A 14662-nucleotide genomic window follows, 5' to 3' on the forward strand; every position below is an offset into this window, starting at 1 on the left:
TCATCTTATTAACCAAAACGCCACTGACCATTCCTCAGCACGCTCTTCAACGGCGAGTGACCGTTACACTTCGGCGCCGCCGGAAATCCCTCTCGGTGCTCCCCGATACTAAGCGGCAGAACAGTAATTTCCCACGATAACAACGACGTGGTCGGTGGTCCGCAGCTCCCAACCGTGAACTAAGAACGCAGAAATTTCCTCTGCAGGTACGATTGAATGTGCGATAGATTACATCCCGCGCTAAAAAGCTGGGAAAAAGTTAAAATATTTACTGGTACAAGGAGCCATTCACAGGGTGCCAAGTAACCCAATCGCAGCTCTTGGCTGGTTGTTTCTTACGGGTGGCACCACCGGCCACGGCCAGTTAATGCTCTGGGAATTGGAACGTTAGGCTTTTTGCAGCATAAGATCTCAGTAGTTGTGTTGTCTTGCAAACAAAAAAAGAATAACTTTTTATATAAAGCAAAGTCGAATAAAGTTTTATTATATAATGTAGTCATGGGGCATTTGTCTCATAGTTTACATTTGCAGGCATAAGCCAATTAGCCTCGTGGAGTTTTGGAGCATTGGATCTTGTCCATATCCATGCAGGTATTCCACTGAGGAGATGTTGTTTTAGGATGTGATACAAATGATAAATGGTTCTAATATATTGGACCCCAACGGTTACATAGTTAAAAAGTAAAAAAGAAGGATTTTTAATTTTCTACCGCGGGAAATTGGGGACACTTTATTGAATATAGCTATTGGCATGATACATACTAGTATCAATTTGTATTAATAATTGCATTTATGTAACACATTGATTCTTTTAACTATAAAAAACCTTTAAAATACTTCTTTTGTTGGTTATCTATTACATTTTTTTGGTTAAATGGTATTATGTAAATGTCACGCGATTATTTTTAGATCTTTGAAAAATTATTTTACTCTTAGAAAAAATAAAATAGTCATTTGATGATTAAGATATTTTTTAATACTTTATGGAGGGTCTAAAAAATATATAATATCAATTTTTACTAACTTGGTTTGTATCATAAAATAAGTGCGCTATAGTTTTAGCATAAATAAATTACATATTTTTACATGAAAACACTTCTTAGCTCAAATTCTTATCAAAATTTATGATAAATTTGGGTGTAAATACAGCGAGGGCCGACTCATATGGGTCAGAAAGAAATACAAAGGCGGGAGACTTTGAGCGGGTTGCATCAAGACCGTTAGATATGTTGGATGGCATGCTTAGATTGAGTCAACCCGCACCGAATCACAATCCCTAATATTTCTCATCCAACAATATAAATATATAATTATACATAAATACAGAGAGAGAGAGAGACTTGGTTAGAGCATCCTATAGGCTTCTATGGGCTGACTTACTTGGCCCAGTCGATAAATGGGCCGAAGCTAATTAGAACGTAGAAACTTATTTATTTATTTTTAAATCTTAAAGGCTATTTTCGTAAATAGTGCTCTTCACCGCCAAACCTCTGGATGCGCCCCCACCCCAGGGAGAAAAAGGAGCCCTTTCCACTCGTCGCTCTCCATCCAATCGTTTTCCGATTTACCCTTCCAATCTGAAACTCTAGGATCCTAGAAAGAGAGGGGAAACCCTAATCCGTGGATGCTAAAGCGCTTGGTTCCTTCCAATAACCCACGATTGCACCATGGGGGCGAGCCGGAAGCTACAGGGCGAGATAGATCGCGTCCTCAAGAAGGTACAGGAAGGCGTCGATGTCTTCGACAGCATCTGGAACAAGGTATCGCCTGCGAAATTTCTGGTTTTTTAGGAATTCTTTTTTTTTTTTTTTCTGTGGGAGATTAGGGATGCTTTTTTTGATTTGCATGTGTGTTGGTTGTTAGGTTTACGACACGGAAAATGCGAATCAGAAGGAGAAATTTGAAGCAGACTTGAAGAAAGAGATCAAAAAGTTGCAGCGGTACCGAGATCAGATCAAGACATGGATTCAATCGAGTGAAATAAAGGATAAAAAGGTGAGAAATCCGTTTATCCTAGAGTGACGAATCTTTCAGTAGGTTTTCTTAGAGTTTATTTGCAATGTGTCCGATTAAGATTTGGTGGAATTCTTATAGAAAACAGTTTGAGCTTACTTGCTTATTTTCACGATACGAAGGGATGCATATGGAGAATTTTATTTATTTATTTATTTCATTCTAAGAACTTCATAAGAATCCAGCTTTAGAATGTATAGGAAGTTAGGAAGCGGGAAACTACAATAACTACCAGATCGGACCACAATGCTGAGGACACTGTCTTGCAGGTTTTCCTTTTGAATGGTGGGCTGTTGATTCCAAATAGTACGGTTTTCTTGATATTAATAGGCTTATAAGATTGATTTAAGGAAAATTGTGGTGATATTGCAGCGCTTATAAAGTCCTGCTGATTGATTAGGAGGTTACTAACATATGCTGAGTAGAATCATCGTGATATCGAACAAAGAAATTTGTTGCTAAGTTAGAAATGCGATGGAATGGAGAGTTAGGAAAAAGATCAGGGTAGAAGAAAGGATAAAAAAGGGAGAGTAAACAAACGAACATCTAGAGAACAATCTGAAAATTAGATTACTTTCTGGACGATATTCATAGAAATATTCAGGTAAAACCAACCTGTCTAGCTAGTAACCTGATTTTCAGATTTTTCCCATTTTAACAAGTGCCAGTCGAAACTCGGTTAAAGGCTGAAACTTATCTTTTAGATGAAAAGCAGACTTTATGTTATCTTTCAATTATTCTCTGATTCTTTGATAGGCTTTAGATTGTTTTACATCTTTTGGGCAAAGTGCATGAGATCTGAAAAGTTATTTGGAGTGAGGCATCAAGAGTGCTCTATATATTTATAGAGAAGGCATATGGGGTTCTTCAATATCTATGTACAGAGTACTTTAGACATAATATGTAGCAACTATTTCCCTCTAGTATTAATCCTAGAAGTAGCAATAAACTCTCTGAAGAAGTAAAGCCTGAATGTAGATTGTCTGAATTAAGTTAATTAACTAAGGGAGGCGCTTACATAACATAGGTGCCCACATGCACCCAAATATTCACTCTTTCATTAGTAAAAGATAATTTCAACAATGACTCTTATCAGATTCATAAAGTGCTAAATATTCTTGTTGGCCTCTAGATGATTCATTAAGGACACTCTTCTATGCAGCAAATGGTGAAAATTGGGATGTTTGCTAATGTTGATGAAATTTTCTTTTGAAGAAAAATGTTGGCAGTTGGACTTTGTTTCCCAGTGATGTTAATAGATTTTATAAGAGATAAAGTAGTCTGTAGATTTCAATTGCTGTTTTATGTGGGATAGATTAGCTCACCTCTATTTAATTCAAGAAGACTCAATTAACAAGCAAATATTTTCTTTCCAAAACCATGGTGGTAGTCCAAATTTGTTTAATGCTGATGATATCAATAGATTTAAATTCTATGTTGTTTTTAACAAATAGAGAATTTTATAAATCACGCCCTATATTTTTTTTCTATTGTGTGATTTATATCCTGTTTTTGAGGATTTTATAACTCGACCCATATTTTTTCTCTATAATTTTTATTTAACACCCTGACGTTATTTTGACTAATTGACGTTGACTAAATTACTAAAATATCCCCACCGCTCTCTCCCCTCCTCTCTAATCAGCCATTTTCCCCCAACCACCTACCATTGTCGCCGTTGCTATTACCTTCTCTCGTATTCCCCCTCTTCTTTTTCTTCTTCTTCTTCTTCATTTTTCTCCTTTTCTTTTTTCTTCTCTTGCTTCTACCTATTCTTGCTCCGGGGTTTGTCGAAGAAGATGGAGCAAGCCAATCATCTCAACTGACTTCGATTTAGGAATCAAAACCTCCGGCTTATGTATGATGAGGTGGTAAGAATGATGAAGAAGATAGGAGAGAATGAGAGGATGAAGAAAATAAGGGTAATTTAGGTATTTTATAAATTATTTAGTATATTATAACATAAAATTTTTTTGCTGGTACCATTCAAATTATCCAGAGTGTTAAATAAAAATTGTAAGAAAAAAGAAAGGGTCATAATACAAAATTCTAAAAAATAAGGTGTGAATCACAAAATAGGTAAAATAGAAAGTATAAAATAAAAACTTTCCTGATGAATATCTAGGTGGCTCGTGCTGTTTCATTTACTTATTTATCTTCTTGCGCTACTTATTTCTAACACTGTAACATTGCTAACAACTTATATTTAACAATTAGTCATATATATGTTGTCATGTTCCTTTATTTTCAAAATTTGAGCTAAGATGTACCCAAGACCACAATGAACCATATAAAGTACCTAAAATCAGAATGAAGTTATCTAAATTATCTAAATATTGGATATCATATAGTTTGAGCCTATATGCATGCGAATCTTCAATTATTCATCATTAGAAGACATTCTTCAATCTTAACTGCATTAATAATTGCCTCTCAGTGCTAACTCTCGAGAATTTAGTTTATCTGATACTTTGGTTGTTGATAGAAATACGTAGTTTCCACAGAGATACACTGGTGGTGTTTTTGTTTTCTAGTGGTGTTAACATCTAGATTTCTTTTGCTGTTAATGTGTCACAAAACATCCCTTTACCTTTTGCCACACTTCTGCTTACATTGATTTTCTCATTGGTGTCTTGACTGTTTTATATTTCAACATATTAAGCATAACTAACTTCATTCTTTCAATCTAAGCTGGTTGATGCTGACAAGTTTTCATATACTGCGGGTTCATTATTCTGGGGTTGACAATCAATTTTGTGATATATGTTGACCTAGGTTAGTGCCTCTTATGAGCAGGCTCTCATGGATGCTCGCAAGCTTATCGAGCGTGAGATGGAACGATTTAAGGTCTGTGAAAAGGAAACTAAAACAAAAGCCTTCTCCAAAGAAGGCTTGGGCCAACAACCAAAGACTGTAAGTCAAAATATATTTTTTATTCAACTGCATTTAGTTGGATTATGAAGATCAATCCGTGTCTAGTGAAGTGATGATTTTTTTTTTTCATGCTAATTCATTTTCATATTTTTCCCCTTGTAAACTATCATTAAGATGCCCATTTTATATCATTCTAGATTATCTGCTAAAGGATGAAGCATATATTACTTTTCATTTGGCTGTTCTATCCACTGATGAGATGAGGTGATGTGAACTTTATTAGTAGATTAAAACAATGTAAAAGATGGTACCAGTTAGTTAATCAAAGACTATCTTAAGAGTGAGAAACTATTATTTAGAGATCATAATACATGAATCAGGATGGTATAAACTGTAAAAGAGAATTATCATAAAGTGGCTGGTGTGCAACTTAATATAAGGTACAAATTGACAATCCATAGCTAGTCATGATCCTACTGAAGCACAATTTTGCTTTTCTCTATATAATATACTTTAACAAAACATGTTAATCTATGATCAGCACTCTCTAAGTCTTCATGCATTTGACGCATAATTTGAATGCCTGGAGATGAAACTTTCTTCTTTGGAAGCATTTTTGTTGTCTAGGTAACATTCAGCTATATTGATCTTAAATTTTGAATGTGTCTTCTTTTGTTAGCGTCAACTATCATACCTTGATGTAAGTAAACTGTGCTATCCAACTCTCTCTCTCTCTCTCTCTCTCTCTCTCTCTCTCTCTCTATCTATCTATCTATCTATCTATATATCTGCATGCATCATGCATCTGTGAGTAAACATGCATGTGTCTATGTGTTGCATTCTTCAAGGTTGATAATAAAATGTTTCCATAGATTTAAAGTGCTCTCTTTCATAAGGAGTTATTTTTATTTCTCCAAAGCGAATAAACTGAAATTATGTCATGCTATTTGGATTGGGCAAATTCAATAACCATTTGAAGACAACTCATACAATCTGATGAGAAGTATTGATGAAACCTGCTGCGGTATATTGTCACTAGAACATGCAATCAGTATAGCTGTTTATTATTATCTTTGAGCTAGAGTCTTCTTGTTAATATGTTAATTTCATATTCTACGTAGGATCCAAAAGAGAAGGCAAAAGCAGAAACAAGAGATTGGTTGAACACTGTGGTAAGTGAAATTGAGTGCCTTCTATTATTTGGAATATATTTTCAACGCTTTACCTTTTCTGCGAAACTTTTACTCCTATACGGTAAAGTTGCTGATAATGACTATAAATGAATATATGTTTTGTTTGTGAAAATGTTCTTGTGCATCATCTTGCTTTTGAGTATAAAAGGCCTGCCAAATATGCACCTGAGGAACAAATAAGCTTTAATTTTGACTGGAGGGAAGCTCCATTTTGATTGATCGGACTGACTTTACTGGTGGAGTCGTTAAGTTATTTTAATTCTTAGAGCGTTCCAGTTCATGCATCGTGAATGTTATTTATTTGAAAGTGCTGGTGTATCCTTTTCTTTTGATTCTTTTGCTCCTTAGTAGTTTCATTGAAGTCATGATCGTGCCGTTTCTAATATTTTCTGCAAGATTTTTGTCTAGGTTGGAGATTTAGAAAGTCAGATTGATAACTTTGAAGCGGAGGTTGAAGGTCTCTCAGTTAAGAAAGGAAAGACAAGGCCACCAAGATTGGTGAGATCCATAGAAATTGTCTCTTCCAATTAATTGTGACATTTCTCTTTTGCTACTGGTGTTGCATTCTCAAGTTGTATGATTTGGTACTATGATTTTCTCATTTTAGACACATTTGGAGGCATCTATAACGAGACATAAGGCTCATATAAAGAAACTGGAGTTGATTTTGAGACTGTTAGATAATGATGAATTGAGTCCTGATCAGGTCAATGATGCTAAAGATTTTCTGGAAGATTATGTTGAACGTAATCAGGTGATACTTTAGTCTTTTAATTATTTTGAATAGCCCATGTTATTGTTTCTTATATATATATATATATACTCTGTAATTTGTACAATTGTTGATCTCCTTACAATACTTTTTGGTGGCATTGACTTTTATCAATCCTTGAAAATATCTTTGAAGGAGGATTTTGATGAATTCAGTGACGTTGATGAGTTCTATAGTTCATTACCTTTGGATAAGGTTGAAGCACTTGAAGACCTGGTTTCACTTGGTCCCTCCAGTCTTGTAAAGGTAAATGCTGATTCATTTTACATTTTTCGTTTCATTCAATTGGATTGTGTTGTCCAACAATTTTCAAATTTGGATAGTTATTAAGCAGATCTATGGCTTCTATGCACAATATATGCTATGTTGACCTGCTTTTGGATGGTGCTTTCTATCACGTGGTATGGTTATTATGAGTGTATATGATTGATTCTATGAAGATATTCGGATTCACTGTTGATGCAGTCATCTTGGCTTATTCTTTAACATTAGTTTTTGTAATTCATTTTTTTAGCAACTTTTCCATTCTCTAATTGACTTCTAACTCCATTCTCTAATTGGCTTCTAACTTTTTTTCTCCTCTAAAATTTGTCAAAGTTCTATAGCAAAGTTCTTTATTTTATATCAAAAGACTCATATTTAAGATTGAAGATGTTTCTGGGCTTAAAAATTGAAATAAAGGATCGACATTGAAGTAAGTAGGGAGCCAATGGACTCCACAAACCTGTCAATCCAGTTCAAATCGTGCAAAGATTAAAATAGTGGATGTGCATCTTTAATAACTTACCTGATAGTTACTGGATTATGATTAAATTCCGGATGATGCTAAGAGTCCCTATTATTTTATCAAATATAGTGCAGATTTTAAATGGATTAATAGTAAAGTTATCCGTATCAAAACTGGTTTTGATTTTAGATAATGGATTTAACCAAAATCTGACACATTGTTACGATAGAATTTTCTATCAAATATCTGGTTTGCTTTGTTATGGGGGAAGAGCATTAAAGCCTACTCATCTAACATTTGCTATTGCTGTATATTATGATTTTTTACTTGATCTTGACTATTACAATATTAACCTATGCGAGCATAGTTATGTTTCTTTATAGTCATCTGACATGGATGTAGGACATATTTATCATCTCTCTTTGACTATCTGTTAGTTAATTTGTTTAGCTTGATTTTTGTTTTTGTTATTGCTTTCTGAAGGTTTTATATTCTCTCTTCTTTTACGGCCATTTTATTCTGCTGCATATCTAAATCTTCCAGGCTTAATGGCATGTTCTGCTTCTCTTTGTGGTACTACCGCAAATCAGTTTTTGAACAATTTCACTTTAGTTAACACTAAAATTTGAACCACTATTTTCCTTCTTTTAATCTCTCTCTTTTACACCCAAACTTTTTAACATCTAATGGCTGATGATACTGTCTCATATATTTTGAACATTTAAATGCCCCTTTTTTCAGATTTTAGTTACCTATCATTCTATCATGTTTCCTTCTTGGCAGGGTGTTGGTTCTATTTCTACTTCTAGTGCAGTTATAGGTTTGAAGAACTCGATAGCATCACCTCCTCCGGTATCATTCTATTATTTTGAATTGTTTAATCATCTGCTTTCTATTGCAGGAATATATACATAATAGTGGGTTATTTTGGGTGTTATCCCTTGTAGATTGCAATTCTTGGTGTATTTAACATAATGTAGTGTAGGGCGATATTTGCTTGTGGAACTTTCCTTGATATGTACGATATATTCCTTATCTTGAAAAAGCTTTTGAGTTTTGATGATATCTATCCATTCTTGTTGCTCTTTTTTCATTTTGGGAACATATTTAAATAGTTTTCTCGGATCTCTCTTACCTAAAATATTGTACTCATAGAATTTAGCTTTTAAAGTACTTGTACTTTTTATTGTCACATTGTTTGACTGAGGTATCTAGCTGCCAAGTTGCTCTTCAATGTTGTTAGCCTTTTACTCTTGAAAGTTGAGGAGCTCTTGACTCTCTTCTTCCCTTTATACTCATCCAATTGCCTATGCCTGACTATTGATTATGTTTTGTCAAACACAATCTGTTCTAGACTGCTCTGTCATCGACTGGCTCACATGGTACTACTCAAGATCAAGTTGAGGAAACAGCTTCTCAGGATAACAATTCTGATATGGCACCAAGAACGCCGCCTTCCAAAAGCAATACTATGGGATCTCTGGTTTCATCAGCTTCCCCCAGTATCATCTCTGGGACACCAGCAGGTCCTACATCTGTCACTCCTACTGCTTCTGGACATTCATTGGTTGGAGTGCCAACAGCTGCAGCTGTGCTTTCTGGCCCTGCAAGTGTTCTAGGTGCTTCAGAGAACATAGCTACTACTGGTTCATCACCTCTTGCTAACTCTTCCAGTTCAGTGAAGGAGGATGATAACACGACCTTCCCTGGTCGAAGATCATCTCCTGCAATTCCCGAGATTTCTATTGGTAGAGGGATAACTCGAGGGATATCCAATCAGGCATCTGTCAGTACTCCTATAAACTTGAGTTCAGCTAGTGAAAATTTGGGAAATGGAGCCCTTGGTTCAGTTCCTGCAATCTCTGAGTTGACGAAGAGAAACATGCTAAGTGTTGATGAGAGAATTGGAAGTGGTAGTCTTGCTCAGCCCTTAGTTTCACCTCTAGGTAACAGGATACTATTGCAACAGGCTTCAAGAATTAATGATGGAATTACCCCGGGTGATTCTAATAACATTGGTGAGAGTGCTGTAATCGGAGCAAGAGTCTTTTCACCTTCAGTTGTTTCTGGCGTTCAATGGAGGCCCCAAACTGCAGCAGCTTTCCAGAATCAAAACGAAACGGTAAGTACGTTTTCCTTTTGAAAGCAGGAAATTGCAGCTCGTCTGGTTTGCCTTTCTCATCTTATTATTATATTTAATATTTCCCTTGCTGCATCATGTAAAATTCTGTTATATAGCATAAGTGTCATCATTTCTGGTTTATTGTTCTTGTCCCTTGTGGCAGTAGTTTTGTTGTTGCCTCTTCATTTTATTAGTTGATTTGTATTTTTTTCTTATTGCTGATCCTTTTCTTAAATATGACTTGAATCACACCTTTTAGGCTCTTATGTTAGATCTGAGAAATAACTATAGGTAATAGGGTGATGAATATGTAGATGACCACGGTTGGCCTCAAAGTACCGGAAATAAGTGGTCAAACCATTTTGAAACATGTTTAAGTTTTATTGTTTTTTCCCTTTTTCATGTCACACTATTCCCAAGAACAAACCTGTGACAATCTGGATAATGTGCTATGGCCTGTAAAAAATATATATATATATATATATATATATAATTTTCTGTCAGTATTTATAGCATATTTCTTTTGCACTAACTCTGTCGTGAGATCATGAGTCTGAATATCATCTTGTTCGCTTGGTAGTGTGATGATTCACCTTACTGCCTTTAGTTAATGATGTATACTTATTCTCCTTTTTTCCTTTTCTTTTTATTATAGTCTCTTAAATTCAGTGTATGGTGCTCTAGTTACATCTTGTTAAATGCTTTATATGGCAATGATATTTGTTTAAGGATGCATTGCATAAAATTGTGCTCATCTTCATAACCATGTATCTTCAAAAGGAAAAAAAAAAAGAAACAAGGAAAGTAAAACATGTAAGCACACACCTAATAACTGATAAAAAGGAGAAAAAGAAAACCATGATATCATATTTGGAATTTTCAAAACTTGACGCGTCATACCCTTGCCATGCCAGTGCGCATGATATCCTTGTTCATGAATGCCATATCCTAGTTTCTTTTTGACAAACTTGCCATATCCTAGTTATGATGTGCTTTGTGAAGAGGTGCACCAGTAATATGTTGGACCAAGGTTTAAATGCTTCCGGCACACCTCATAGCCTGAATCTTGTCTGTAAGGTAGTCGCCAAATATGGTACTGTGTGGACACACAAACTTTGGCTTTCTTTATCAAAAGCCAGGTCTTGCTGAGCTTCTTTACAGTGTCAACACTTGGAGACGCAATATAAATCCTTGTCCTGAATTGTAGTTTTTCATCAGCTCATGAAATTCAAGTTGGATGGCATTTGGGAATCTTGACAATTAATAAATAGAATCTAGTTGCTTGCTCAATTATTACTAGTGATTTTTTTTTGAAAGTTGGAACCTTTCTTTAGCCTCATGACATTCAATTTTAATTTTGGTAAGAGGCCACAATAAGGTAAAAAAAATTGTCTTTGTGATTTTAACCTCGGTTAGCTGCTTAACCTTTATCTCTGATATCATAAGGTATCCTTTTTGTGTAATCATGTTATCTTCTTTTGAGGCATGCAGTACAGACAAGGTGTACTTAAGGGATCAACTTTGTATCTTTTTCCAGGGCCAATTTCGTGGACGGCCTGAGATTGCTCCTGACCAAAGGGAGAAGTTCTTGCAACGGCTGCAACAAGTGCAGCAGCAGGGACACAGTAATCTTCTTAATGTTCCTCACATCCCTGGTGTGAACCAGAAGCAGTTTCCATCGCAGCAGCAAAACTCACTTCTGCAACAGGTTCTTTCTTCTTTAGCTTCTAGGTCTATACTAGGAGTCCTTGATTGGAAGTAAAATTTAAACCCATAGTGTTCTATATGCGCAAGAGCTGCTACTCTAGTTTTCTTTTGATCTTTTCAACCAAAATCTTTTAATAGACTATTAAGTTGAAATTGTGTCAGTGTTGGATGCAATATTGATGACCAAAAGGAGTGGCTCGTTTGACATTTTAATGTTGGTATAATGGTTGAGTCCATCTGATTATTAAGTCAATAGAAGGGCCTTTGTAACAATGGCTTTTGATAGTTTAAGAAAAAGGTCCATGAACATGGTGACAGGTAAATAAATCCGTGGAACTTGATTTATTAATTCTTTTTTTTCTTAAATGCTTGCATATGTATTAAAAAATTGCTGTAGCAGAAATTTCTTTATCTTGCTTGTAGAGTTCTTATTTGTAGGCTACTGATAACACTAAAAGTTGATCATTTTGCCCAAAAGACTTGGACAATCTTACGTTGCAGCCTCTTCATTTTTAAATCTTGTAGAGAGCTCTCTTGTGAGTTACTGACATGTAATTCTTTATTCAGTTTAGTCCTCAAAGCTCATCTATTTCACCCCAAGTGGGCCTTGGTCTTGGGGTTCAGGGGCCTGGTATCCCTTCTGTTACTTCAGCCTCACAGCAGAAGTCTACCCCAATACTCCCACAGTCTATGCAGCATTCTTTGATTTCATCTGGTCCAAAAGATGGAGGTATGTTTAAAATTATAAGTTCAGTGATTTAACCTATTCTAGTGCTCAAATCATTTTCTACTTGCAGATGCTGGGCTTATGAAAATAGAAGAGCAGCAACAACAGAGTTTTACTGATGATGTGAATGTAGAACCTGCTATGACTTCTGGACTGAAGATCATTAATGAGGATGATTTAAAAACACCATACTCGGTATATATTCTGCATTCCTTTTGGAGCCTTTGTTTGATGCACGATCCCTGTATGAATTTAGGTTTACTTCATGAAATACAGAGTTCTCACTTTAACATTTAAATAGTTGTGAATCTAATGCCTATATATCAATTGTTCATAAGCTTTAGGATCTTTGAATTGATTGAAAGCTCTTTGGCTAAAATGTTTGTAATATCCTTGGATTATGAAAAAAAAAGAAGTTTGCTTTTTTCTCTTATTGGTTGTATCTTGTAAAATTTTATCCTCTAACAATTTGGTAAGAATTCAAAATATATTAGAGATGATACATCTAAGAATGCTCTGGTCAGACAATAGTTACCTCTTGTTCTTCATATTAAGAATGATTTCTGTTACTGTTTCCTAAGAAATTTAGAAGTCATAGAGACATTCAAGAAGATTGATGATTAGTTTTGTTATTTCTGATATGGGAGAGGTTGATGTTTTCCCCCAGAACACAGTTTCTGCCTCTGTGACAGAAGGTAATCTGTTGCCCAGAGATGCTGATCTTTCACCTGGGCAGCAATTGCAATCTAGTCAGTCATTTGGTAACCTTGGGGTTATTGGCCGAAGAAGCGTTGCAGACCTTGGCGCTATTGGAGATAACCTTAGTGGAACAGCTGGGAATTCTGGTGGCATGCATGATCAGTCCTATAATATTCAGATGCTTGAAGCTGCATATTACAAACTTCCACAACCCAAGGACTCAGAGCGTGTGAAGAGCTATATTCCAGTGAGATGCTTGTTTGTTTCATCACTCCACTATTTTAGGAAAATACACAGAGACACCTCTAATGTAGTCTAGCTTTTGTTCTTATCTATTGTTTCTCTATCGTTCCAGAGGCACCCTGTGGTTACTCCTGCTAGCTACCCTCAAACGCAAGCCCCAATTGTTTCCAATCCTGCTTTCTGGGAACGATTAAGTCTTGATTCATTAGGCACAGATACGCTGTTCTTTGCTTTCTACTATCAACAGGTGCCTGGAACTCATATTTGTTCATACTGGTAGCTGTCTCTTAAACTAGTATCTTTGCTTTGCACTAAAAGATATATTTCTGCAGAACACTTATCAGCAATATTTAGCTGCTAGAGAGCTGAAGAGGCAGTCATGGAGATACCACAGAAAATACAACACATGGTTCCAACGGCATGAGGAGCCAAAAGTTACAAATGATGAATATGAGAGGGGATCATATGTGTACTTTGATTTCCATGTTAATGATGACGGTAGTAATGGATGGTATGTTAAGATCCTCAAATATTTACTTTGGAGATTATGCTATTTTGTCATCTCTTTGACCATTGCTCATGGTTTGTGGTGTGGTTGGTACTTCAATCAAGTTAATTATTTATGTACCTGTGTTTCCGAATTAATTTTCTGAGAATTTCACCTATGCTTCCTTGATACAACATCTCTAGGTTTTTGTGATCATTGTCAACCAGTCGAATGTACCCTTGATTTCTAGATGACCTTTATTTTGGAGATTGAAGCGCGACTTGTTATTTGCTGATAAGATTGCCTTTTTGAGATTCTCTTGTATTTCTAATACTTCAAGAATGACTCTTGCTAATATTATTATCGATTCCTTGTAATTGTGATAATGTTTGCCAAATCATGGGATGAAATTCATTATCTTGCCAATGTCCATATTTCTATTATCCAGCAGCTACTAACATCTTGCTACGGCTTGCAGGTGCCAAAGGATCAAAAATGACTTCACATTTGAGTACAACTATCTTGAGGATGAGCTTGTGGTGTAGACATGTTTCTTAAATGACATCAATAAAGTAATTGGAGATTTTGGTCAGCCTCACTCTTCTATTTCTTTTTCTCTAAGCAATCAGATTTATAAACAAATCTGATGTCTTCAGTTATCGATCATCTCTTATATCAATCTATAAACTCATCCATTTATTATCTTATCACACATATTTTCTGTGAAAAAGACTACCTGAAATTATCTTAATATGGAATAGTATACCCTTTTTCAATTTGATGAAATGAACCGTAGAGCAAGGGCCACTTGGTTGATGTGTTATCCAACTAAGAAGAGTTCTATTAAGATTCTTGAAAGTTAACTTCACCACATTTTATATTTCTGAGGAAAGAATCCGTTTTTGTTAGGTTCCTTTGGTTAGCCGCCTTTATCAGTCTTTGGGAGATAATCTACTTCTTCCTTAATCAATGAGCATAAGCTTGCTCTTTTAGAACCTTCACTGGCACTTCTAAGTTCATTTATCTGAAGGATCTTCTCTGGAAGGTAAGATAATTTTGTCTATCCGCGGGAGAAAAAGCTATAGATCATTATATAGA

The 14662-nt window shown here is 35.4% G+C and overlaps 1 protein-coding gene across 4 annotated transcripts; it reads left to right on the top strand.

The window, feature by feature from the left end:
• The first annotated feature begins 1523 nt into the window (after nucleotides 1–1523).
• LOC140784192 (uncharacterized) lies at nucleotides 1524–14156 on the top strand. 4 transcript variants are annotated; one of them, XM_073131444.1, is made up of 16 exons: nucleotides 1538–1760; nucleotides 1864–1995; nucleotides 4810–4926; nucleotides 6009–6059; nucleotides 6489–6578; nucleotides 6688–6834; nucleotides 6988–7098; nucleotides 8363–8431; nucleotides 8934–9701; nucleotides 11239–11409; nucleotides 11976–12138; nucleotides 12206–12330; nucleotides 12803–13081; nucleotides 13190–13324; nucleotides 13410–13588; nucleotides 14043–14156. In XM_073131444.1, exons 1-16 carry the CDS (start codon nucleotides 1668–1670, stop codon nucleotides 14107–14109), a joined length of 2697 nt encoding a protein of 898 aa, XP_072987545.1. In that variant the 5' UTR covers nucleotides 1538–1667; the 3' UTR covers nucleotides 14110–14156. The 4 variants fall into 4 exon arrangements, with proteins under 4 accessions (XP_072987548.1, XP_072987545.1, XP_072987544.1 ...); XM_073131443.1 differs by having other exon boundaries at nucleotides 1543–1760; nucleotides 4789–4926; XM_073131447.1 differs by lacking the exon at nucleotides 8363–8431 and having other exon boundaries at nucleotides 1524–1760.
• Nucleotides 14157–14662: the final 506 nt, after the last annotated feature.

Source organism: Typha latifolia, chromosome 3 (assembly GCF_019914945.1).
Source record: "Typha latifolia isolate L0001 chromosome 3, TyphaL0001v2, whole genome shotgun sequence".
In the NCBI taxonomy this organism is placed as follows: domain Eukaryota; kingdom Viridiplantae; phylum Streptophyta; class Magnoliopsida; order Poales; family Typhaceae; genus Typha; species Typha latifolia.